The 27,299-nt window shown below is 40.2% G+C and overlaps 1 protein-coding gene across 10 annotated transcripts in view; it reads left to right on the top strand.

Annotated features, from left to right (window-relative positions):
- Positions 1–26,188, top strand: part of GLIS1 (GLIS family zinc finger 1) — a 285,705-nt gene extending 259,517 nt beyond the window's left edge. For 9 of the 10 annotated variants that reach the window (XM_075936007.1, XM_075936010.1, XM_075936005.1 and 6 more), the window contains 3 exons: positions 11,047–11,234; positions 20,605–20,772; positions 25,562–26,188. In XM_075936007.1, coding sequence (XP_075792122.1) covers positions 11,047–11,234; positions 20,605–20,772; positions 25,562–25,698 — 493 coding nt within the window. In that variant the 3' untranslated portion in view covers positions 25,699–26,188. The remainder of the gene's footprint in view (positions 1–11,046; positions 11,235–20,604; positions 20,773–25,561) is intronic. The other variant, XM_075936008.1, reaches the window with a different exon arrangement.
- Positions 26,189–27,299: the final 1,111 nt, after the last annotated feature.

The following is a 27,299-nucleotide window of genomic DNA, read 5'->3' as shown; positions in this document are numbered from 1 at the left end:
GACTTAAGACATCCCAAAAGACTTAGAGCAAATGAGAGGGGATATTTTTAGCTGGAGCATTTTAAATGCCAATTGATTTGGGCTTGCTAACACCTATGTTAGCAGCAATATATTCCTGATATGTTTAAGGTAAAAATGTACAGGAGCAAATCCATTTGGGCCTGATTTTCATTTAGGTGATGGCCACTTTATACCATTCTCCCACTGTAAAGGAGCCTCCCATCTTAAGACTTAAGACTTCTTTATATTGCTAGAGTGACGTGAAGTAACGAGGCCTCGGGAATGTCCTACCCCTAAATCAGCAGTGGAATGACCCACTCTACATACCACCAGCAGACTCTCCTCCTGAGATGTAAGTCTTAATAGCCCTGTTTCTTTTCCCCGCTGTGAGGCTGTGGTAGTAGCCTGAGGATTGGGGAAGAATAATTGTGTTAGTAGATGGCAAGATAGTAAGGTTAATGTCTGAGGGGATGAAATACAATACAGGAGAGTTATCTTTGAAAACTTTTGTGGAGATTGGGAGAGGTCCCAGATGATTAGAAAAAGGCGAATGTAGTGCCCATCTTTAAAAAAGGGAAGAAGGACAATCCAGGGAACTACAGACTAGTCAGCCTTAGCTCAGTCCCTGGAAAAATCATGGAGGGGATCCTCAAATAATCCATTTTGAAGCACTTGGAAGAGGGGAATGTGATCAGGAATAGTCAAGATGGATTCTCCAAGGGCAAGTCGTGCCTGACCAATCTGATTAGCTTCTATGATGAGGTAATCGACTTTGTGGACATGGGGAAGTCAGTGGATGTGATATATCTTGACTTTAGGAAAGCTTTTGATACGGTCTCCCACAATATTCTTGCCAGCAAGTTAAGGAAGTATGGATTGGATAAATAGACTGTAAAGTGGCTAGAAAGCTGGCCAGATTGTTGGGCTCACTGGGTAGTGGTTAATGGGTCGCTGGCTGGCTGGCTGGCTGTCGGTTTCAAGTGGAGTGCCCCAAGTATCGGTTCTAGGGCTGGTTTTGTTCAGCATCTTTATTAATTATCTGGATAAGGGGATGGATGGCACCCTCAGCAATTTTGTGGATGACACTAAGCTAGGGGAAGAGGTAGATAGGTTGGAGGGCAGGAATAGGGTCCAGAGTGACCTAGACAATTGGAGGATTGGGCCAAAAGAAATCTGATGAGTTATTATTCCCCTTTATTCGGCACTGGTGAGGCCACATCTGGAGTATTCCGTCCAATTCGGGGGGCCCCACTACAGAAAGGATGTGGACACATTGGAGAGGGTCCAGTGGAGGACAACCAAAATGATTAGGGGGCTGGAGCACATTACCTACAAGGAGAGGCTGAGGGATTTGGGCTTATTTAGTATTCAAAAGAGAAGAGGGGGCGGGGATTTGATAGCAGCCTTCAACTTCCTGAAGGGAGGTTCCAAAGAGGATGGAGAAAGACTGTTCTCAGTAGTGATGGATGGCAGAACAAGGAGCAATGATCTCAAGTTATAGTGGGGGAGGTCTAGGTTGGATATTAGGAAAAACTATTTCACCAAGAGAGTGGTGAAGTACTGGAATGGATTACCTAGCGAGGTGGTGGAATCTCCATCCCTAGAGGTTTTTAAGTCCTGCCTTGACAAAGCCCTGGCTGGGATGATTTAATTGGGATTGGTCCTGCTTTGGGCAGGGGGCTGGACTCGATGACCTCCTGAGGTCTCTTCCAGCCCTAAGTTTCTATAATTCTAAGTTTTGAATTATTCTGGCTCTGTGGCAAGGAGATGAGAGGACACTGCAGATGGTTTTGTGAATGAAATTTAGAAGGTTGTATCATGTGAGATGGGATAAAAAGGTTGCAGCGATTAAAAGATTTCACTGTAAGTTTTCTGGAGTGTCTTTGTCACCTATGATAGAATTTAGGAAACTAGCTCTAAAAACAAAACAGAAAAGGATAATTCTTCAATATGCTACTGCAGATCATTTATATTTTAATAGCCATTTCTTTCTTGCATTTTAAGGGCCAACCCCTGTTGAAGGCAGTGAGATCACGTGTGAGGCAAGTAAATTTCGGCCCATTATTAGAATGGTTGTGGGAAACAAACAAGCCTCTACTATTTAGACGATGGAACTAAATACCAACACCTTTTTTATAATAGTTCCTAGGACCAGAAAAATATATCCTTCATTGTTTGTGGATTCCACTGGGACTACTCCTCATTTATAACAGAATACACAAGTCAGTGTTTTATTCTCTTTTAAAAGCACTAAAACCCAATAACAAGAAACAGATATCTCCGAAAGCCGAAAACATTTTCAGCGGAGGTAGCCAAGAACCCATCATAATTTATCTCAGTGTTATGGATCTGAGCACGCGAAAGGGGCATCAGTACGTCTGCCCAAAGAAAGAACAATGTACAGGTGCGGGGTTGAGGCTTATGTAACAAAGAAAAACAGTAATTAAAAGCATCTGGATTTAAACTCCAAGTCATTTATCTCATTGTAGAAAATGTGATCAGAGTTCATTTATAATCATCTCCAGATTGGCCTATCCTTTTTTTAAAAGCAAAATTAGCATTAAAGTGGCCTTACTTCTGCAATGTTTGGCTAAGAAAAATGTAGCATCTGATTTCTGAGAGAGCACTGATGTTTTCCTGACTGCACCAGGAGGTAGATGGACATTTATTTAATATTACAGTTTTCTAAAATGGGTGTATTGACATTTATGATGTCATTTTGTTAGTGTCGTCCTTCCAAGCATCTAAAGCCGAGCTCTAACAGATACAGCCTCAAAATAAGAAATAATACTGCTACAGGGAAAAAAAAGGAGGTTAAATGAGTTTCTCAGCAAGCCTTTGACTGAGGGGTAATTAGAATGCAAGTCTTTTGACTTCCAGTCATGTGACGTAACCACTAGTTAATGTTTTCTGTGATAGAGGAACAAAACATTTAGTCTCTGTAAACCTGATATTGTTGCTTTTTAGCAAATTCAGTGGCTTGGAAGTAAGCCATACAAAGAGAACGCATGAAAGCTTGTCCTGATGTGAAAAATCACGCAATCATGTCATTGTAGGATTGGAAGGAACCTTGAGAGGTTATCCAATCCAGTCCTCTATGCTGAGCAACTAAGGGCCAGATTTTTAAAGATATTTAGGTGCCCAGTGGAGTTTTCAGGAGCCCACAATGGTGGGTATTCCTTAGCCATCTTTCAAAGATGTGTCATAGAGGTTAAATTACCCGCAAGGTCACCCCACATGTTCATGATAAAACCAGGGCCACTGACTTCGATTTCCCTTCTCTCAGTACAAAGCCACTGTCCCAAGAACAAGAAAATGGAAACACAAACACAGTGTTGAGCCTCAGTCTATGTAAAATATGTGGCATGTTACAATCCAGTAATTTGTTTGATCACCATTTGTGGGAAAGGATAATAAAATGCAATGATGCCCAACAAGGTGAGCTACAATGAAGGATTTATTATCAAGTTGGAAAAAGATTCCATGCATTCCAGAGAACTATCCAACTCCACCTGGCAGTGATTAGTGCAAAATTCACCAAACTTCAGATAGTCTGTTTAAAAAAAAAATGGTATAACTGTTTCCTGAGCATGTGCTGACAGAAATTCCCATAGGGCAGGACCCAGAACGGAAACACGTGGCAAGAGACTGGGTGTCATCCAAAGACCAGATTAGCGGAGCTTTACACATCATTTTTTATTAGATGGAAGAGATGAAAAATCAGTGTTAACTCCAGTCCTCCTCTCCCCCCGCCCCATTTTATTTTCCTCCCCAAAATATAATCTCCTGATTCTGGAACTGAATTGCACATTCTCATAATATAAGTAACTTTTCTGTTGAGTAGGCAAGGTTTTATGAATGAAACAGTTGGCACAACGAATTTTATGGTAGCACCTGGTTTCACTGAAACATATCAGCTTTTGTAACTAAATATAACATTATGCCTCTACCCAAAGCACTATATAGAGTCCTTCAGACTGGTATGTGGTAGATACAATTCCCAAAGTCAATATTTTTCAATGTGGTATTAGACCGGACTCGATAAGCAGCTTTGAAGACCAGTCTAATAGACAATAGACAGAAGAATTTATCTGAGATAAAGTACAGATGTATTTCACTCTGGATCTGATCTGGTTCCCACTGAGCTCAATGAGAAAAGGATTGGGGCCTATTGTGTGGCAAAGGAATCTGCCAATCAAGATTTTTCTATAAAAAACAGTGAACAACTGTTCATATTGGAAACATCCTTGCCTTCAATATTTCTATGCTGTGGTTAGATTTCATCTTCAATTATTATTCAAATAGTATCTTAGGTTGAAGTGAATTTTATTATTTTTCAGTTCGCTGCAAGTTGTTTCCAGTTAAGCATATTGTACTGTACTTTCAGTATTCAGGAACAGAGAAAAAAGATAATCTGAGTGCAGGTAACGGCACGTTCTTGGTTTTGTACAATTTAATAGGTTCTAGGAAAACTCTTATATAGTAATAGCACTGAGACAAAGATAGTTAGTGCAAATTGTGGGACTATTACAAAGTTGCATGTGTACCCCCAGCTACTCGCATGGGTATAGACTAAGCCAGGGCTGGGCAAGATGCTGTCAGCAGGCCGGATCCAGCCTGCCTAGTCCTTTCATCCAGCCCCCAGCAGCTCCCAGCCTGCCCTCTAATGCATTGTCTGGGAGCCACTGGGGAGGCGTGAGCCCTTTCAACTCCTGCTATATAAAGGCCCAGCCCCTTTTGCCTGAAACAAATATAATTGAAAATTCTGTATCATTTCTCATGAGGACTGTCATAGATGCAGTTAACTTTACAAAATGAGAAAGCTATCATGTTCCTTATAACCAGAAGGGCTCTTGAGTTACAAGATACTTTGTGTAATTTCAAGCTCATGGAAAGGAATTAATTTGTTAACTTTCCTTTTAAGCAGACGTGAAATTCCAAGTGTTACAGAATGTCTCTTCATGAACTGCACTAGATGTGTGGCCTGAGTGTGTAGTCCTTATGTAATGCATTGGCTAAGTGCCCATGGTCATAAATGGTCCACCCTGACATGGGCTTGATACTTTTACTCACAACTAAGTTAAGTCCAGATTTTTAAGGATGATCAGGCATTGCTGTGCTCAGCTGGAGCCTCGCTAGTTATTCCTCATTTTTGCTTGTGCATTTGTTTTTTCCTTCTTGCATGTAGTCCTTTGCACTTTTCTTCATTGAATTTCATCTTGTTGATTTCAGACCAATTCTCCAGTTTCTCAGTCCAATTCTCCAGTTTCTAATTCTGTCCTCTAAATAGCTTACAATACCTTCCACCTTGGTGTCGTCTGTGGATTTTATAAGCATACTCTTCATTCCAATATCCAAGGCTTTTAAAAAAAAATCTCATGAAACTTACAGTTCTAGTGGAGAGATAAAATGGTATAGACCAGCAATGTGTGTTTCTACTAGTGGTGCACATAACACATACCTTGGTGCACATAAAAAAAAGTGTTCTGCACACTGATAGGAAAAAAAATAGAGGGAGCATTGGTTATAGGATGACCAGAGGAAGGTGGTTATAAAGGTTACGTTTACACTGCAACGCTATTTCAGAATACCGGAGTATCATGAAATAGCTATTCTGCATCTTCACAGGAAGCCTGTTTTTTCGAAATATAATGGGCTCATTATTCCAACGTCCCTATAAACCTCATTCCACGAGGAATAAGGGATGTTTCGGAATAGCGGGTTATTTTGAAATATGGCACTGTGTAGATAGCTTATGTCGTAATTTGGCGCTATTTCAAAATAAGATCGAAATAAGATATGCAATTTGTGTAGCTCAAATTGCGTAACTTATTTCAAGCTACTGTGCAGTGTAGATGCACCCAAAGTGTTTCATGGTTTGCTATTCTGGCTTTTTTATTTAATGGTGTGTATCCGATTTTCTGATTTAGATGGTTTACCATAGGTGCGCAGATACTGCAGTGATGAGTGAATATAAGAACTAGTATAGAATAGAATCTACCAGCTTAGTGAATGGGGTTTTAAGGAAGAACTTGAATGAAGAGAGTGTGGTAGAGTGGTGCACCAGGGATCACAGGGAAATTCAAAAGTCAGCATGGAAGATGGCACAAACACAAGAGAGGAAAATGGATAAAAAGGGAGTACTGAGGTGGAAGGCTTGGACAGAACCCTAGTAATAAGACAGGAGAGCAGAGATGTAGAGAAAGTAGACAGGGCATTTGTGTTCATGTTTATGGTTCATTAAAATCTGGTGACTTCGTTGATTATGTCTGCAACATCTGAGTTCACTCATTTCTGTCCTGAAATACAGCAGTTCTGTGTGCCAAGCAAGAGTAAGCAGAGTTTTTAAAAACAGAATGGACCCATGAGGGACTGAGAAGGCGGCACCTTCGGCCTCCAAATGCAGGAGGAGGTTGTGAGTGGCCATGTAATTGCTCTATGGCTGCTCCCTCAACCCCTTAAGCTGTTGTACAGTTCTGGGCTTTTGTGCCCCCATGGGTTTGAGTCTCTGGGAATGAGGCCAGGTGATCTATGTAACCCTGGGTTTGCTGACCTGTCCTTTGCCCATTCTCAAAGCCATTCATAATATTGCAGAAGACAGAAGAAAAAAATGGGATGTACAGTCCTTTCGAATGTTTTTGCAGCCTACCACAACAGTATAACAGATCTACGGTGGTTCTTGGACATTTGCATCTTTGCAGATGAGAAGAGGTGGGCCGGACAAAAAAAATATCCTCTCTGAATATAAATATTCAATATTGTCATGAGACCCAATTTTAGTGAATTACAAAAGATCTGGATTTTATTTAATTATCTAAATTAAAAGTATATATGAAAAAGACTGCAAATTTGCAGAACTGTACAAACAAAAATGAAAATAAAAATGTGATATATATTTATTATTAAAATCCAAAGCAAAACAAACAAATATTGTCTGTAGTACAATATTAACAGGAAATGTCCAAACTACTAGATCTTGAAGCAGATATGCCTGAAGTACCATCTGGGAGTTTTTGATGCAAATAGCTGTCCATCCTGAGATCTTTCTTTAAGTAGTTTAGAGTTTCTTCTTCTATCTGGATGCCATCTCTTTTAAAACTGTTTCCTGTAGCGAATGCATAATTTATTTAATCTGTATCTGGAATGATTTCACCTGCACACTAATAGTTTCTGTGCCAAGGCAACGTGTTTAGAAGACAAACACTCGAGAGAGAATTAGAAAAGGACACCTGAAGCTTGAAACTGAAAGCGAGGTCCATAAAAAAATTGTCTCCCTCTACCACAGATACGAAAATGGGATTGTATTTTAGGATTGATCTTGAATTCTAGGCCATTGAAATTGATATTTTGTTAAGAAAACCAATTCACCTGTAAGCCACTTGTTCTAATTTAAACCTAATCTTAGTGAATGAAAGTAATTCCTTGGCCTAAGGAAAATGAGCTGGGAGGGTGCTGGGGATCTACATTCATCTAGATGCCAATATACACATGAATGCCATTTGATACCCTTTTTTGCTTTCTTACAATGGAGGGGAAACATGGCAGCATTGCACCAGCTATTGTGTATTCTCCTGTAGCTGTTCAGACAGACTGGGTGAAATCCATTTCACCCACGTGTAACACAAGTTTTAGAACAGTGACTGCAGACCAGCTGGAGAAATTCAGTCCCAGCCCACAACACAAGACTTTAATGGAATTCAGCTCAGGTGCCAGTTATATACTAGGGCCACTGGATTGCATACACCTGTGCTCCATAGACCCCTGGGGATTCTCAGACTGTCTCTAAGGGGACTGAAGAAGATTGTCATTACCACAGAACAGTAGTTTTCAGCCTGTGGTTCATAACTTCCCGGGGGTCTGCAGAGTATGTCTGAGATTTCCAAAGGAGCCTACATCTCCATTTGAAATTTTGTAGGGGTCCACAAATGAAAGAAAAGTTGAAAACTACTGGCATATACAGATGTTCTGTCCCTGTCCTGCCCTGCTCTGCTCCCTCCCCTTTGTGGAATCAACCATGTGCTGTGGTGGACAGACAGTTCTGCCTGGCTGTTCAACCAGTCTATCCCAAAGAAGCCCGTATACAGGGCCTAAACTGTGTCAAATTGCCATTTGGACAGGGCCCTTTCCCTCTTTTTAAATAAGCAGAATATTTCAGTCTCAGTAACATTCAGTACTGCACTTGTTACATTCACTTACAGAAAAGGGGTGGAGTTTAAGAACATTAACTGGATTTTTAGAACAAATTTTTAGAAAACGAAAGAGGTTGGAACAGCTGTGCACCTCCAGAGTGTGTGCCCCTTTCAGACTGAAAATGTGATTTGAAAAGCATCTTGACTCATGCCATTTAATAACACTGCTTTGTTTCTTGCCTTCCCTTTTTGCTTAGGGACATACATGCTTTCTGTGACCCTGTTGCACTTAATTTCCTTGCTTTTTACTTTAGTGTCTTTTTGATTACTGATTTTTTTTTAAATCCCTTTCAGAGGTTAGTACCTTTTGGCACCTTTACAGTGATTGGACTGTTGAATTTAGTTATGTTCTGATCACTGTTTCTTTGTAGGCTAGCTGTATTTACTTCTTGAACCATCTCTTTTGTGCTACATAGGTCTAAGTCAAAAATAGTCTAACCACTTATGGGCTTTAGAGCTAGCTATTCCAAGGAGCAATTTTTATGGTGTGGAGAAACTGCTTCTCTATGCTATGTATCATTGTGACATTTGAACAGTGTATGTGAGAGTTGAAATCACCCATTACTGTATTGCAGTTTTATTAGAGTTGGTAGCATCTTCAATCTCCTATGCTCTCAATATCCTTTTCTTGATCAGGAGTCAATAGGTAATCTGCTTGTCTGTTTTTATACTTATGCCTCATTAAAGTCTATGAAATCTATTAGAAGTAGTGTGGCTCCCCCTCCTCACACACATCGCCACAAACCTATATAACTTAAACTGTCCTTTGTTTCCATTTCAGTCCAAGACATATAAGGTTGAAGGGGGGAAAATAGTATCTATACAGTACTGTATTTCATGTGAACATACTCTAGACTGATCTCCATTCCAAAAATCAACATTTGAGGCTACCAGTCTAGAACCAACTGGTCATTATTTCTTCTGCTGCAAAGAGAAGTCAAAAAACCAGAGGTCTAAAGGCCCCAGAAAAACCTTTAGAACAATATTGTTAATTTGTAGGATGGTGACGTAATTCTAAAAAAGTTTACAGAGGAGGGTCTTGATCCTGCTCTTTGCAAAGCAGCAGGACTCTGGCTGGAAATGGCCTGCAGATAGTTCCAGTGCCAAATGGATAAAGCCACTTCCTGTGCTGGCTGCCACCTCTGCCTGCAGTGGAGAGGAGGTGCCAGTGGAGAGGAAGCATGCTGAAGCTCTGCTATGCTCCACCTATTGGTGTAAAGTTCTTTGGGTCCCTAATGGCAATGGGGTAAGTTGAAGCAGCTCCTAGTTTGTGGCAGTGTCTGAGTCGAGAGCTGCAGCCAATTGTCTGACTCACCTTCCTGTGCCAGGCAGCTCACTGGGAAGAGGTTTTACATCTGAGATACAATTACTTCCCAGCCTTTTTCTGTGGCACTGCCATAGCATTTCTCTGCGGCTCTGCCGTAGCATACATGTGTTTACTCAAGGCTGTGCTTTTGAAGAACAATCTGGACCTCTCTATTTAAAACTGCACTGTCAGAGGAGCAATAATTGAAAACAAGTATGCATCCCTGACGTGGCTGAACCTTTGAGGGTAGATGGTTTGCCCTGTTTTAGGTAGTAGTGCATTTAGACAATTCTGACTCATTAGGGAACCTCTTAGGATGAAAGGACATCACCATTAGAGCTTGAGTTTCCTCATAGTTCAGAAAGAGGTAAATTCAATATTAAAATAAGATACTTAAACTTGACATCCATTTATGCCTTGAAAGAGGAGTCTGGGGGAGGCAGGCGAGGGAGGGCAGAAGTACAACTGGTAAAGTTTCCTTTATACAAACAACTGAAATCTGAAATTTCTGAGTACTAATATTAGAATTAATATTTGCTGATTTTCTAAACAAGTATACAAGTCTGCTGATAGTTGAGAAGGGCAATAATTTTATATTTTGTATTGTAGTACAATGACTTACAAGGGTCCTGAGACATGATAAAGAATTACATGTTTAAAGAAAGTTTCCTCTCAGTTTCATTTTTTGTACACATAGAACAAAGGGGATGGACTAAAGATATCAATGAAGTTTTCTATGAATTAGATATAATCATTAAGGATAAAATTCTGCTATTATTTTACTCCCAGACAGATCCATTTAGCATAATTGGTGTAATGGAATTCTGAATTAGACTCTAAGTACGTCTGCACAGCCGGACTAATGCTGAATTAAGCGACGCAACTGCAGCTACATCAATTGCATAGTTTAAGTCAAAATAGCTTAATTCTGTCTACACAGTAGGAAGTCGAGGGAAGAACACTCTTCCTTTAACTTCCCTTACTCCTCATGAAATGAGGGTTACCATGAGTTGGAGAAAGAAGTCCTCCAGCTCAACGTTATTTCGAAATAAAGGCTTGTAGTGTAGACGCACACTATGTTATTTTGGAAAAACATCAGTTATTCTGAAATAACACTGCTTTGTAGACATACCCTAACAGAGACCTTTTTGTTGCAATACATAAGAATTTGATCAAGGGATACCTGTTAGCATTCAACTAGTCTCTGCCTGTATTTTCAGATCCATTTGTCAGTTAGTAAAATTTGAAATTAAAACTGACTTTGCATCTAATTCTGGAGTCAGACAGCTTGCTGTCACTTGTGACCCCATAACTGTTAACAGAATGGGAAGCCAATGTGAAAGATTGTAAATTAATTTCTAATTTGCTTTACTATTGGAATACACCTGAAAGAAGTATTTTATTATTTATTTTTAAAATATTTATGTCCGCACAAATTGTAAATAAAGTTCTGTATGTTAAAATCACTATGGAAATACTTCCTAGAGTCTTTCAAGTATTTTATATTCTCATGCTGTAGTATAATACGCTTTTTCTCTTTTCTTTTTCTAGGCTTGCTCCAAATACCCTTTCACCTCTTGTCAGTCCTCTGAAAACACTAGGTCCACCTTCTCTGTTGCAGAAACATGGCTCATCATCATCACCACACAGCCAGTCTCCAAATGGGCAACAGTTTTCAGGAATACAAAATAAATCATATGCCCAGTTTCAAAACCCATCTGTACAACAGGGACTGCAAGGTAACTATATTTTGAGTTTTCCTAGTTGCTGTATTTGTGTTTTAATTATTGCAGTATCCAGCAACACTATCTGACTACAGTTCCATGGCAGCTCCTATTTTATAAATGTTTTGAGTCACATGGAGCTGTAGTTTTCATCACTCAGATCAGTACATGCATTGCCCACTTATTATAGGGACAAACTATAAGCAGTAATGACAAAGCTGTGAATTTATGTATAGGGCATCCCCACTATAAGTCGCCCCGGTATACATCCGTTCCACACTAAAGTCATTGAAGTTTTTAGGAACTGATGTGTTATAAGTCCTCCCATTCCCCGCTGTAAGTCATGTGAAACAGTCCCCCCCAAATTTGCAAGTTTTTTGGAACATATCTTGGACTTATAGTGAGGACGGCTTGTAGCACCTTTCTTTAAAGGATCTCAAAGTATTTTGCAAGCACATTAAAAAACAAAACAAAATAACTCTGATTGAAAGAGACAGAAAAATATTTAATTCCCTTGAAGCTGTAACTGCTTATTTTATCAGTCTATGCACTATTTCAGAAGCTTTAAATGCACCTTTTATACAATAGATTATAATGGCACTTTCTAGCATTACACCCATTTAGTATGGGTACTACAGAGACAGGAGGTCTAGAGTTCTAATCCTAACTCTGTGACTGTCTGATTGAGTAGTTTAAGCAAATTATTAATCCTTTGCATTAGAATTTCCCAGTCTTTAAAATGGGGACGATGCTTATTTTCCTGCCCCAAAATTATCTTGTTGAGGGATTTGTGTCTACAGTGTTTTGAAAGCGTACATTAGCACTTAATATTATGACAGATTACTGTGGTAATGGAAGCTGGGCTATTTAGGTAACATATAATCTAAACACTCTATTGTCTACCTATGGTAAATATTCATCATATTTCAGCTTTCTTGCTGCAAGTATAACCAATCATATAAATATACACAGGTAGATAACGAGTTTCTCAGCTCAGTTTACAACTCTACCATTGTTTGAATAAGGCATTTTTCAGAAATGCAGTTTCATGTACAATAAATATACCAAGTGGGCAAAATGACTTGCTTGTTATTCTTTGAATATTAAGGCCAAGTTTTTATAAAGTTTGAAAAAATAAGATTTGGATATGAGCCTAATGGCAGGATACGTCTATAATACATAGACACATATAATAATACATAGCCTCCTTTTCCCTCATGATCTCCCTCTGGGGGCAGAGGGGATAGCTCAGTGGTTTGAGCATTGGCCTGTTATACCCAGGATTGTAAGTTCAATCTTTGTGGAGGCCATTTGGGGATCTGGGTCAAAATTTGTCAGGGATGGTATTTGGCCCTGCTGTGAAGGCAGGGGACTGGACTTGATAACCTTTCAAGGTCCCTTCTAGTTCTAGGAGAGTGGCATCTCCATACATTTCAATCCCCAGGTAGTATTTTAACCTCTAGATTACATTGCTTGCTGAGTTTTTGTTGTTTGATTGGACTTGGTCTGAAAGGCAAAAGCATCTTGTATTAAATTATTTGTGCCAAAGAAAAAACGAACTGAATCTGATGCTTAAAAGATTATTCAATTTTAAAATAACAGCCTATATGAGGGGGAATTGTGGCAGATTTATGATAGCATATAATCATATATGATTATGTTGCTATAATGAGCTAAATAACTGCAAACCACAAGAGGACAGATTAGCAGCTCATTATAATAGCAAAAACAAATAGACAGAACAAGTTTTGAATCACTTAAATAAATTGACTTTATTCCGTAGAGAAAACCACACTTCCCATTTGAGCAAACCATTGCTTTCAAACTGTTGTGTGGTTTAAAAAAAGGTAATAATTTTCCACTTTAACCAAATGTTGAATTATTATTATAATTTCATTATGAAAAAGTTCTAAAAATCAATTTTGAGTAATAGCCTTTGAAACCAATTCATCTGTAACCCATATTTGGACTTAAATTTACTTGAGGTCTTTGTTTCAGTTCTTTAGTGACAGCTTTTTAAATGGGAATCTTTCAGTCAAATTTGTTATGTTTTTACTGTAAAAAAGGAAAAATTCTAAATAACTTGATCTGTAAAACCAATCCGTTTTTATAGAAGTGCATTAATGTTGAGAATTGCTATGGGTTGTCGATAATAAGAATGATAAACCACAGTATTTGTGTCTTTAGCTAGTTATAGTGAAATCACATGGAAATTATTATACACTGAAAGAATTTGGCAAGCAGCATACTGCATTTATTTATATCTGACATGATTTCTTGTCAGAGATTTTATGGAATTTGAAGTGCTTGGATTTATTTGCACATACATTTAAATGACTTGACGTATATGAGTTGTAGTTTATTAGACATATTCCAGTCATTTGCTCATTACATCATTCATTTAAAAAGTGTTTCAGGTTTTTTAGGTTATGGCTTAGGGAAATAGAGGCAAGCAGAGTGTTTTCTGATGTGGTTAACTACAGCTATTTTGTCACAAATGATTTCAAAGCAAAATTGGAGCTAAATGTTATGTTTGGAACACAGTTTATTCCTTTATTAACTGTTATACTTCTACATTTACTGTACATAAAACGTTTAACAGTGATCATTTAAACTGACAGGCATTTAGTAAATTCTTCAATTGGAACTTAACCTCAGAAAATTGGATTTAAATTACACAAATAGAAAGAAAACCATTGGAAAAATATCAGCAGAGCTCCTGTTGCCAAGTGGGTACTACCCCTCTGCATTCTTCAAAAGAACAGAAAAATTTCTACTAAAAATATTTCGTGCATTCTTCTTATTTCAGCTGCATATGGAATTTTAAAAAAATCTTTGAAATGTTCCATGTTTAGATTTGTGCTGAGCCATTTGTTGTTAACTGAACCATAGTTACAGGATTTAAGACTCAGCTTCTGTGCTAAACTGTATTGTATGTTGAGAGACAATTCAATGTAGAAACAAAGCTTTTCATAGAGCTTAAATGAACCAAACTAAAATGAAATAAACCAAAAAAATTTTCTTACAAAAAATTGTTAAGATGATATATTACATGAATGCCCTGGGTTAATATTGCCTAAGGAATTAAATTATAGTGCCCATAAACAGCAAGTTTCATTTCCTGAGGTTGCCTAAAATAGTCTTATTCAAAATCTCATTCATTTATTGCACATTTTATTTGGCTAGAGCATGCACTGTTGCAGAGATTCCTTTGCCACTAGTACATATGCAAATATAAGTTACAGTCCTATTGCCCCAATTGTGGTGCTACTGAAGCTGGACTAGCAGATTTACTTTCAAATCAGTTTCACTTTTACCTGTGGTTTAATGACTACTTTTCAGCAACACTTGACATTCACTCAGGCTGCTCAAAACTTCTCGTTATCAGCATGGAAGTTCAAGGGATTTGAGCCCCTAAAATATTTGCTAGCTTCTGAGCCAGGCCAGGTTCTGATGCTAGGAGAGCCCGCCCAGACAAAAGGATAGTTTGAAAGCCAACCCATCTTCCAACCAAAAGAAGGTTCGGTCTGTATCAGATCATTGCACAACTGCCTGGCATGAAAGTGACCCTGCCATGTGGCCAAACCTATCCCCAGGGGCATAGGAGACTTCTCATCTGAGAAAGGGCCCTCAGGGTAGTCGTGGTGATGCTGAATGAGATGAAGAAATATGAAACCATGATTGCATTCATCATGGAGAAGGAGGTTCTGAATGTTTTTTTTTTAAACCAACTGCCTCAGGGCAGATGTGAATGCATGTCAGTGAGCTTCCTGCCTTCCATATCTCCTAATTCCTAGGAGACACCGTCTTCCCATTTGGGACCACACATCCTATGGATGTTACTGCAGATGGTTTGGATGAGCTGACGAAGGGTAAAAAGGATTATTATATAGTAATTTAAACCTTTTTTTCACATCTCCCCTACACATGCTCAGAGATTCTTCTCAGTGAGGCCAATCACACATTTTGAGAAACACTGATCTAGAGTAGAGAAAAGGCCTGTCAAAATCTCACTCATAGAATCACAGAATCATAGAATCATAGGACTGGAAGGGACCTCGAGAGGTCATCGAGTCCAGCCCCCCGCCCTCAAGGCAGGACCAAGCTCTGTCTACACCATCCCTGACAGATGTCTATCTAACCTGTTCTTAAATATCTCCAGAGAGGGAGATTCCACCACCTCCCTTGGCAATTTATTCCAATATTTGACCACCCTGACAGTTAGGAATTTTTTCCTAATGTCCAATCTAAACCTCCCCTGCTGCACTTTAAGCCCATTACTCCTTGTCCTGTCCTCAGAAACCAAGAGGAACAAATTTTCTCCTTCCTCCTTGTGACACCCTTTTAGATATTTGAAAACCGCTATCATGTCCCCCCTTAATCTTCTTTTTTCCAAACTAAACAAGCCCAGTTCATGAAGCCTGGCTTCATAGGTCATGTTCTCTAAACCTTTAATCATTCTTGTCGCTCTTCTCTGTACCCTTTCCAATTTCTCCACATCTTTCTTGAAATGTGGCGCCCAGAACTGGACACAGTACTCCAGCTGAGGCCTAACTAGTGCAGAGTAGAGCGGCAGAATGACTTCACGAGTTTTGCTTACAACACACCTGTTGATACAACCTAGAATCATACACTCATGGGTAGACATAAAATTTTCTTTGCTGTCCTAAATCATTTAGCATTATCAGGTTAGAAAACTTCAGCTACTGACAGAGTTATTTCCTTCTTTTCTATTGAAATTTAACTTCCCTTTCTTTAGAAACAGCATCTAAAATCGCACATACAATTTTGCTCACTCAAGATTTTGCTCATGAAATTGATCATGTCCCAGCGTAAGTGCCAGGACGATCTGAATTTTTCTCATAAATTGGATTGTGTGCATGCAAATCAAGTGTATTAGCTACAACTGTAGTTGCTTACAATTTCACAGGCAAGGAAGAAGTCTGTTTGAATGAATTTCTGTGCATCTTATCATTCACAGCAAAAATGCTGCAAAATAAGTCATTTATGATCATATTCCAAAGATGATGATTCATATTATAAACATACCAATAAGTAATAAAATTACTGCTTGTAGCTGTCCTTCTGAAATTGAACAGTGTTCAAGGGGCACAGTAGGTGTTGCCTGATTTGCTCTCTTTCTTGAGTGTCCCTTTTGGTAATAAAAAAATCTGTCTTAGTGTCTCTAGTTGACAAAAAGTTATCAGGCCTCTGCCAGCCTAGACACACTCTGGAAGCTGCTTTATCCCTTCTGATTTTCAGCCTTAAGGACTCAAATTTCCAGTCATGATGCTCAGTTTGTCCATTTCTCCAACAACCATTTCTGTGCCTTTTTGCCATGTTGCCTTCTATGTCTGGAATACCTTCTCGTCTATCCTATCCTCTGCCTTATTCAGGTCCCTCTGCAACACTAATATCTTCCACAGTGCCCTCAAGTAAGCAAACATTTCTGACAATCCTACTAATTTTAAAAGGATTAAAACACCCATTGCTGCTACTTGCATATTTCTAAACTGAGTAACTGCATGATTGTATTGCTGTAACTTTTGTCCATTGTCCTTCTGTCCCCTTTCTTCAGTTTGCTACACCCACCAGTCACATCACATATACAAGCTCTATAGAGATGGGGCTAGGCCTTTTCCCTTGTATTTGTACTGGGAAGTATTTAACAAACACTGTAAAATTTGATAATTGAATATTAAGATATTTTCATGACACTATCTTTCCCTAGAATTGTCATGCTGCAGCCACATTTTCAGTGCAATATCAGGCTGCCTGGCGGAGGCACTGGTGTACACCCAGCCTAGTACAAAACATATCTTGACTGCTTTTGGTAGCTATTTTCAGCACTCCTAGTTTTACTGAGCATGCTGCTCCCCAATCCCATAACCCTACTTCTTATTGACCAATTATAAAGTACAACCTCAAACCGTTCAAATGAAACTTTATCCATAAATCCAAGAGCAGTAGTGGATCCAGCTGCCTATCTGAAAGCTTGTGCAAAGTGTGTTTTAATCCCAGTGTGTGATGCTAGGCTGGTCCCTGATTTTCTCAATCACAGTATCTTAGTCCTAAAGATTGTCAGTTGTTTTAATGAGGCATGCTGGCTGAGTATGATGAGAGAGACAGTGATTATAGGAACATAGAAAATACACATTATGTCTTCCCTAGCAGTGATTTGTCCAGCAGGCAGTCTGGAAAGTCTGATTGCTCCAAGCTCATAAAGTGTTCATTTAAGCCAGTAATGCCTCATTGGAAGCCAAGTGTCTGATGTTTTCATTGCTCATCCCTAAAGTATATAGTGATTTTAGATGGTGTGCAGAGAGGATTTAACGTTTTGTAAATGTAAAATTCAGCATAATTATTAACATCACTCAGTAAGCTACTGTACCTGCAGCTTCATCACAAGATAGTTTAGCAGCTTCTCATAAGAGCTCATTGATTCTTTGAGCCAGACTCTCTAGCATTAAATAAAGGTAGCTGTTTACTTCTGCCAAGGAAAGACATGCATCATTTAATATTCAACATTCCAAATTTCTAGGCCATCTTGCCTAATGCAGAAAGTACTTGTACAGTTGGTAAAATGTGCTTGGTATCTTCCTCCGGAATAGTCCTCCCTTATTACTTCAGTCCTGAAATATTAAAGTGTGTTTTTTTGATGAGGGACCATAGTTCTCAAGAAACAGGACACGTGGTGCTTGTAAGGTCAACCAAAACCCATGTAATAATCAAATTTCCTTACAAAACCTAGCCAACTAGATTTGCTATATCGTTATTAAAGAATTGCACCAGTTAGCCTGGCTTGTAACAGTCTGCAGTAATGGTAAGAATCCGCATTGCAGAGTTTTGTGAACAAGAAGGAGTCTGTTACAGTCCATTGACTGGTAATTGGAGTATTTGAGCAGTGTCAGGCGTCCTGCTGTTTTGACGATAAGCACCAGTGTTACTTTTTCACTATATGAAACTAAGCCCCCAGTTAAAACAACAGGCCAGTGCATTAGCTGGTCAGTGGAGTGATGCAGATTTATAGTAGCTGCAGATCTGGCATGGCATCTCCATTCGATAAAACTGGAGAGAAGTCATGTGACTTTCTTGGAGGAAAAGTTTAATTCTGCCTGAGTGTGGGCAGGAGTGAGAAAAAACAAGAAGAAAAGGTACCACTGCCCTTTTCATGGTAAACCATGGAGAAATTTCCATAAAACGTTCTGCTAAATGGAGAGAGAGCGAGAATATAAATCTGTTTAGACTTGCAGATAGGGGAGGAAGGATTCAGATTAGAAAATATAATTCATTTATATTTATGTCATTAGTGTGAAGGATGCCTTGAGAACCACTTAGTACTCAGCTTTGCCAGTTGCTCTGAGCTCACATTGATGAGGCTGAACTACCACCTTGTTCTTTCAGGACGCTGACACAAACCAGTAAGGAGTAAAATGCCACTCTCCATTTACACTCATCACACGCTTTACTTTAAGTGACTTTTTGCACATGGTGGAATTTACCCATCATTTTTGCAAGTTTCTGTGGGTACAAGCCAGTATGGGGCCCCGGTGGTAGAAAGCCTATGACCCAGGATGTTTTAGGGAAGGAGGAGATTTTGCTGGCTGGGGGCGGAAACACAACTGTAGCAGCCAGGAAATGGGCTTATATAAAACACTCTTCAACAGCTTCCAATGGTGGGAATCCAAATTCAAAGGAGCCCCAGCTGCAAGTTAAAAAGGTGTAAAGGTCTTTAAGTCAATTAGAATGCAGGGTAGCACTTCTGGGCCAAACTCTTCTTGCTGTATAGAGACCACCATGACTAGTGAAATTTTCCGCTTTGAAACACGATAGGACTTTGAAAAAGGAGAGGGCTGAAGCATTCTAAAAGGTATTCACAAATACAGAGTTATCTCCTGCAATAAATAATTCATTCTGGGTGGTAAAAGGCCTTTATTCAGTTACAAGGGTCTATCAGTAAAAGACTGCATTATTTAATTCAGATAAAGTTAGCCGTAATGCATTATAGGCTCAGTCCCACAGGGTGGTGAGCATTCTGGCCCTGATCCAACATGCATGACTTTAACATACGCGTATCTCATTAACTTCAGAGAGGCAACTCAGTCAATTGCTCAGAGTTAAGCATGTTCTTACTTGCTTCGCTGATAGGGCCACAGGGCTCAGCACCTTGTGGAATCTAGTCCAATACAGATTTTATATTCTACTAAAGGGCTGTGCCCCCTACTCGTTATGCTCGCCCACCCCCCTCTCTCTGGGGATAGGTGTCTGGCCAGCAGGGAGGGTGATAGTGCTTCAAACTTGCAGGAGTGTGAGGTGGTAGAACTATGGTGTGTGAGGAGCCTGGGGGTGCGCAGTCTCGTCCGGGCAGTGAGTGACGGGGTTAAGGGTGCAGGGTCTTAGCTTGGGGGTGAGTGAGTGAGGGGGATGGTGTGAGGAGAGGCTTCACTCGGTAGGGCTGCAGTGGAAGAGGCTGGTCAGCAAGAGAGGTGGCTGGGGCAGGCCCAAAGGGCCAGCGGCAAAGGTAGCCAGCACAAGGAGGGGCTGCAGAATGCAGGGAAAGAGATCGGTCACTGGGAAAGGGGCCAGGGCCGGGAAGCAGGCCCAAGTGGACGGTGGCAATGGTAGTGTGGCATGAGGAGAGTCTGCAGGTTGTGGGGGAAAGAGGCCGGTCATTGTGGAAGGCGGCCGGTGTCAGGGGTGGGGGACAGGATCTGGTAGTGACAACAGGAGCATGGGGGAGCAATGTAAGGGCCAGAGGAGCTGCCTGGAGCTGGGGGCGGGGTGAGATGATGACATCACTCTGTCAACCCATAGGGAAAAATTTTTTATATAGAGAGAGAGATTATTGCATACAATGGCTACATCTAGACTGGCATGATTTTCCGCAAATGCTTTTAACGGAAAAGTTTTTCTGTTAAAAGCATTTGCGGAAAAGAGCGTCTAGATTGGCACGGAAAAGCGGAAAAGCTTTTTTGCGGAAAAGCGTCCATGCCAATCTAGACACGGTTTTGCGCAAGAAAGCCCCGATCGCCATTTTCGCGCAAGAGGGCTTTTGCCTGAACAGGAACAGCATAGTATTTCCGCAAGAACACTGACAATCTTACATGAGATCGTCAGTGTTCTTGCAGAAATTCAAGCAGCCAGTGTAGACAGCTGGCAAGTTTTTCCGCAAAAGCAGCTGCTTTTGCGGAAAAACTTGCTAGTCCAGACTCAGCCAATGTGTATAAATATGTAAGTAGAATAAAGGCTGTGGCTTTTTTGTTTTTCCCATAGTTAAAATTCTAAGGATCTAAAGAACCCATGGCAGTAATGAAATGCTGTAACAGAAATGAAGCTAATACCATCCACAGCAGTGTTAAACTGTGTATGCAATGTCTGTTTTCAGGTTACCAAGGCAGCTTTCACTCAATACAAAACTGTTTCCACTACGGAGACTGCTACAGAACAATGGACCAGTCTGTCAACAGTGATGTGCTAACAGGGGAATCCCATTGCTTTAATCCTTTGAGACAGAATGGGTGTCACGTACTCAGTGCACCTTTAGCTTCAACAGGTAATTTATTCTGGTTATGAAGCTTGCTCGTGATTTTTTTTATTAACAAAAAAACCATGTTGTCTTGTAACATAAAATGCAACATTTCATTAAAATCAGCTCATTAGGAAAGCAGATTTGATTTCCTTTTTCTTGCAAAATTTCACTGACTCTCCTCTTACTTATGTAGGTAAATCTAGTGACTTCCATAGGTCTCTTCACCTGTTGGACAATTCACTAAAAGCACTTTTTTGCCCTGTTCCCTTGACGCTTATTGTAAAGACAGTATCAGCATTTTCTTCAGGTGTATATAAGTCATTTCACGCTGCAGTGAGTGCATAGTCAGGGTCTAAGTCTAGAAACTGGTTTTTAATATTCCCATGAAATTCTGTTAAACATTAACTGGCTTCAGGGATTTCTAGTTCACTTAAGAGTAAAAAGTAGGATGTAGTTTTTTTACACTGAGATTTACCAAATGTGAACTAGTGACTATGGCTATTGCACATGTGTAACTTTTTTCCTAGCCGTATATTTGCGTAATGTTAAAGTGCTTAGAGATGTACTAGAATAATTACAGTCTAGAGAACGAGCTCCAATATAGAACTGTTGTCTGTGTCTACACTGGCGTGATCTTGCGCAAAAGCTTGCTGTCTGTCTACACTGGCCGCCTATTCTTGCGCAAGTACACTGACGTTCAATGTATGAAATCAGGGCTTCTTGAGCCAGAACTCTGACGCTCCCACTCAGGAATAAGCCCTTTTGCACAACTGTTCTTGCACAAGAGGCCAGTGTAGACAGGCAATATGACTTTCTTGCACAAGAAAGCCCTATGGTTAAAATGGCCATCAGAGCTTTCTTGCGCAAGAGAGTGTCTACACTGGCATGGATGCTCTTGTGCAAAAGCACATCTGTTGCGCAAAAGCACATGCCAGTGTAGACGCTCTCTTCTGGAAGAGTTTTTACGCAAGAACGCTTCCGCAAAAGAGTTCTTGCGCAAGAAGCTGCCAGTGTAGACGTAGCCGAAATTCATATTTGAGAGATTTTTTTTCTATTCTAAAAAACCATAATGAAAAATCATGGGAGTAACAAAAAACAACATATTTTAAGCAATGCATAGTAGTAAAAAAGTACCAATTCCTCACTCTTTAGTTAGGCAATGTTCACTGATTCCAAAGATGGTTTTGCTGGATGCTCTGATTCAGGAAAGCATCTCTGCTCAGGACATTATTGAAAATGTGTGTATAAGTGCTTTCATGAATTGGGGGCCAAGCAAGGACTATAAAACAAGAACTGACATGCCAACCCACTGTGCTTTAAAGGAATCTCAGTTCAAACTGTGTTATATTACATACTAAAAAGTATGTGCAGCAATAACTAGCAAAAAGGAAGCATTAATGACGCAGCTTGAACCTTAACTTTCAATTTTTTTGTGTTATTCCTAAGTTTGATGATAATAAAACAGTTTTTAAATGTTAAAATTTAAGAAGTTTAGACTGCAGCCTGCAACATTGAGAGAACAGACCAAATATAATTTCCAAAGCAAATTATCAAAGCAAAAAATAATGATGTGGCAAAACACCAACTACAACAACATTGCTGGTTTTGTCTTGGGCTAACCTATTATGTTTTTGTCTTGGGCTAACCTATTATGGTTTCTACTCAATTTTATTTTTAGAATGATGCTTGAGGATACAAATACTTATACGTCTGAAACAAATAAATATATAGAATGTATAAATCTTATCTCATCTTTCTATGTATAAAATAGAACCATTCAGGTTTCCAAGATTCATCAAAGCTATGCTTTAATTTTTTCAGGGGTTTTATAGCACCATTAATATTAATGGAGATCTCATCTCACAGGAATGCCAAATGTGACTGGCAAACAGCTGTTCCATGAATCACATTAACAGTCAATAAATTTTTTATTTTGTGTTCAGGGCTTTTGGATGGTTTACACTATCTGGAATCTAATAGTAATTTCTGGGGTGTATGTTTATCTTGGTTTTGGTCCATGTGCGGTTGTGTACCCCTTTATACGTGGGCTCTGTCAGATAATTAACATAATATGTACCCTTACATAAATTCATGGAATACCGTTCTTCAGTTAGGCTACATACACAGTGCTGACTAGATAAATAGAATGGGTTATTTTCTGCTCTCATTTACTTCAGATTTACTGTGTGTATCTGACAGCAGAATCTGATCCACAGATGAGTGAACCCTTGGTTAATTAATACAGTAAACTAGAGGCTGCACAAGTATATGAGAGCGCAGAATCTGGCCTCTGTTAAAAACTAATAAACACACACAAGTAACAAATTGACTTGTAAGAACCTGACCCTACTACAGTCCTACTTAAGGAAAATCTCTTTGATATCAATGGGAGACTTGCCTACGTAGGGCTACTGGATCAGAGTACATTACTCATTATTATAATTATGTAGAATTATAGAATTACATAGAATCTCGAGCCTCAGTCAAGACTGGGGTTCCATGGTGCTCGCTCCTGTAAAAATACATAGTAAGAGACAATCACTCCCCCGATGAACATATAATCTAAATAAACAAGGGGGAGATAAGAAGTGTCAGCTTCATTGTATGAATAGGAAACAGAGGCATGGTGAAATATGCCAAAGCTCACATAGGGAGACTGTGATGAAACAGAAAACTGAACCTCAAGTCCCAGTCCAGTGTGTTAATCACCTGAGCATCCTTCCTCATGTAAGTGTGCGGTGGATGGATGTGATTTACTGTACATAGTAACGTGTTTTCCATGTCACTCAATCAGCTGCAAGCGTCTTGACAACTGAAATGCGGCCTTCCTGCATATGCATTATCGTAGGTAACCTGTGCTGCAGAAATACTGATTCGTCATTGTTCTGAAGAACATACAACCCGCTATAACAATATAAGCAAACAGACAATGCTGTCTGAGGTGATACGGCATGTGCAGGGTGGGCTCTGATCATAACAGCATCAGTGCTCCATGCAAATAGGTGGGGCTTTAGAAATATTTGGAGGAGCAAGCTACTCAAGGCCACATAGGCCACACAGAAGAACACTGGGCTTTGGAGTGGATAAAGTAAACCAAGGGATCAGTGAAAAGGGAGGCTTGGGCACAGAGAGAGGAGCAGGTGTGGGAGTAGTGGCAAGATTTGACGAGATCTTCACCAATCACTTGAACTGTTTCTGGCAATGGAATTTAAAGAAAATATTTTACACAAAGGAAACTATTCAGGTATATTGGACTACACTGAAATCCACTAATCTGTGTGTGTTCAGACCTAGTCTTGCTGCAGTCAGCATCAGGCACAAGAAGCACACACTGCGCCTTTTCAAATAAGTGGTATGGCACGAAGCGTATCATGTCAATGAGAATTTGGACAGATTAAGAACTGGGGACAAAACCATGCCTTAACTCAAAGGCATGCTTTGAGTAGGCCAGTCGAAGAGCAGTAACAGCAGAATGGAAGGTCCATTGGAGATGCTTCCGATACAGGTTGTTTTAGGCAGTCTGAGGACACCATGCTTCACAATGCAAAGGAACACCCTGTGCCCCCAATGCAGACCCCAGGGTGCATGCAGAGCACCAGGAATCTGACAGAACCCCAAATTGTATAACAGGCCACTCTGGAGCTCAGGGGGAACCAGCTGGTGCATTAGCCAGATTCCTCCAGGATCTCAAGAATGTACAGGTAGGGCCCTACCAAATTTACGGCCATGAAAAGCACATCATAGATCATGAAATCTGGTCTTGTGTGTGCTTTCCCCCTATACTATACAGATTTCACAGGGGAGACCAGCATTTCTCAATGAGTGCCCTGATCCAAAAGGGAGTTGCAGAGAGGTTGCAAGGTTATTTTAGGCAGTCACAGTATTGCTATCCCTTACTTCTGTGCTGTCTTTAGAGCCAGGTGGCTGGAGAGCAGCAGCTGTTGGCCTGGCGCTTAGGTCTGAGGGCAGTGCCATACCATTCTATCCTTTCTTCTGTGCTGTTACCTTCAGAGCTGGCTGGCCGGCAGCGACTGTTAGCCAGGCACCCAGCCCTGAAGGCAGGGCTCCAACAGCAGCAGTGTAGAAGTAAGGGTGGCAATACCATAGGAACCTTTTGTGCTGTTGCTAGTGGCAACTTCCTTCAGAGCTGGCTTCCCAGCCAGCAGCTGCTGCTCTCCAGCACCGCTTCCACCAGCAGCAGCACCGAGGAGTCGCAGTACTGCAAACCTCCCTACAATAACTTTGCAACCTCCCCTACACAGCTCCTTTTTGGGTCAGGACTCCTATAATTACAACATTGTGAATTTCAGATTTAAATAGCTGAAAGCATGACATTTATGATTTTTAAAATCCATGACATTGACAAAAAATGGACCATGAGTTTGATATATGGGCCCTGTATGTGGAGCACATGTGAAGCATTTCCATATCCTCAAGGTATCTTTAAAAGGGAAAAATATACAACACAATTGGACTGCAGCATTTTCAGAACACTGCCTAAGATCCATCATGACCTAATAATAGTAATTCTGCCAGAGACGCAAACCCTGACACCCACACAATGGTAGCCAGATTATAAAGAATAAACTTCACTCTCAGAGAGGTTTCCGTACAAAGTAGTGAATGGAAATCCATGCACATTGACACAAATTATGAGGTTAATTTTCATATTGCCAAGGTGAAGCTTTGATGGTGAATTCTCTTGTCTGATTAATGCGAGGCCTATCTCTAGGACTCAGACTTATGCTTCCTGCCTCAGCTCTCATATGTCCTATGGTGCTAAATCATGCTTTCATGCTTTTCCTGCTTTCAGGCTATGATGTAATTTCTGAAGCACAGTGTGGGTCTGAAGAAGCAGTCACCAATGGAACCGAAGAAAATGGATTTTTCCAAAATGGTGCTTTTGACCATTGTTTGAATCACATTCCCTCCATCTATACAGATACCTAAGAACAGCCTTATCCTTTCTTTCCTTTATTATTACTATAAGTGTATACGTATTAACAGAAATGTTGTTTCAGTACTTTTATTTAGTCTGTATCCCTATGTGCTCATTTAAATAAACACCTCACATTTACCAACCCACTTTATAAATGAATATACTGTATCAGAAAATTATTGGAACCTGTTCCTTTGCTGTGGCACTTTGAATTTCATGCTTTAAGGGAATGAGGAGCATTTGAAACAGCTTGTTTTATAATTTCTCAGTAAGAATGTAAATGTAAGTTATATAACTTGTAAAGATTTTTTTTCTGAAATGTATGTTTTCCATTTGAGACTGTTGCTCCCTTTAATCGGTTTTAGTTTCATTCATTGGACATTTTCTTAACTAAAAGGACTTTTTAAAATCACAGACCTCATGTATATAAAGCTTTCATTTGCTCAGCTGGTTTTATATTTTCAGTTTTACAAGAAAGCATTAAAACTGGATACAAGTGTACTGTTGTTTCTTACCTTCAGTCTGATAAACCCTGATCTATTACAGAAGTTGGTAAATTTGTTAACCTAATAGAGATATTTACCTTTAAATAGCTTTATAGTCTAGGCAGCTAAGGCCCATTGCAAATTGTGGAACTAGCCATAGGAAGAGGTGGGCCATAGACAGATGGTGGGCAACCTGTGGCCCATGAGGTTCTGTGTGTGGCCCATGAGATATTTTGTTTACTGTTGCCAATGTTCAGGGTTGCCTGATTTCGCTAGTTTTTCTTTGTCATTCTCTCCCCCCGCTCCCTTAAGGTATTACTAAAGTGACACACATGTAAAGCCAAGGCACATGAAGTGTGGTGAGTGCTGATTGCACACAACATTGCCTGTGAGAGCCGTGCACTCCCTCTGCATCCAGTCAAAGCGCTGCTACGATTCAGTCCGCGCAGTGCAGTTAGCAATACCACCCTATCCCGGGAGACCATCTTGGTTCCAATCTTGCAGCCCACTGGAACGGAGGGCTACTCAGGCAGGCCACTCACTAGCACAGATGGCCCATTGCTGTCATAGACAGATAAAATCCTGCTCTTTTTACAGTGGTGGGGGTACTCCAGATTTACACTGGTAAGAATGAAAGCAGAAGTTGGCCTTAGTGGGAAATGTTGAAGGAAGGCAAGAAGTAAGAGTACAATCCAATTAAGTGCATTTGAAGACTTTTGCCTTCTCAAATATGCAGATTCCGGCAGAATATAAATTAGGGGTGGAAAATAATTTTCATGGGTGTGGTGGGGGCCCTTAATGAATTTTGGTACATGGTAACAGGCTGGCTCTAGGTGGCCTCAGGCGAATTGATGGGGCTGGAGGCTATAGTGTGTGTGTGTGTGTGTGTGTGTGTGTGTGTGTGTGTGTGTGTGTGTGTGTGTGTGTGTGTGTGTGAAAGAAACTGTGAGAGACACTTTGTGATACAGATTAAGTGTGTGTGGCACAGACTGGGAGAGTGTGTGTACTGGCTGCTGCTGGGTAAGTTTCTGAAAGAAGCCACGCTCTGTCTCTTTAAGACAGGGAAAGCTGTCCTGCTCCGTGTTCTCCAACTTCACCTGCTATGCAGAGATATGGGGGAGAAGTGA

Source organism: Pelodiscus sinensis, chromosome 9 (genome assembly GCF_049634645.1).
Source record: "Pelodiscus sinensis isolate JC-2024 chromosome 9, ASM4963464v1, whole genome shotgun sequence".
Classification (NCBI taxonomy): domain Eukaryota; kingdom Metazoa; phylum Chordata; order Testudines; family Trionychidae; genus Pelodiscus; species Pelodiscus sinensis.
Note: the sequence above shows the minus strand (reverse complement) of the source record. Positions and strands in the feature narration are given on the sequence as shown.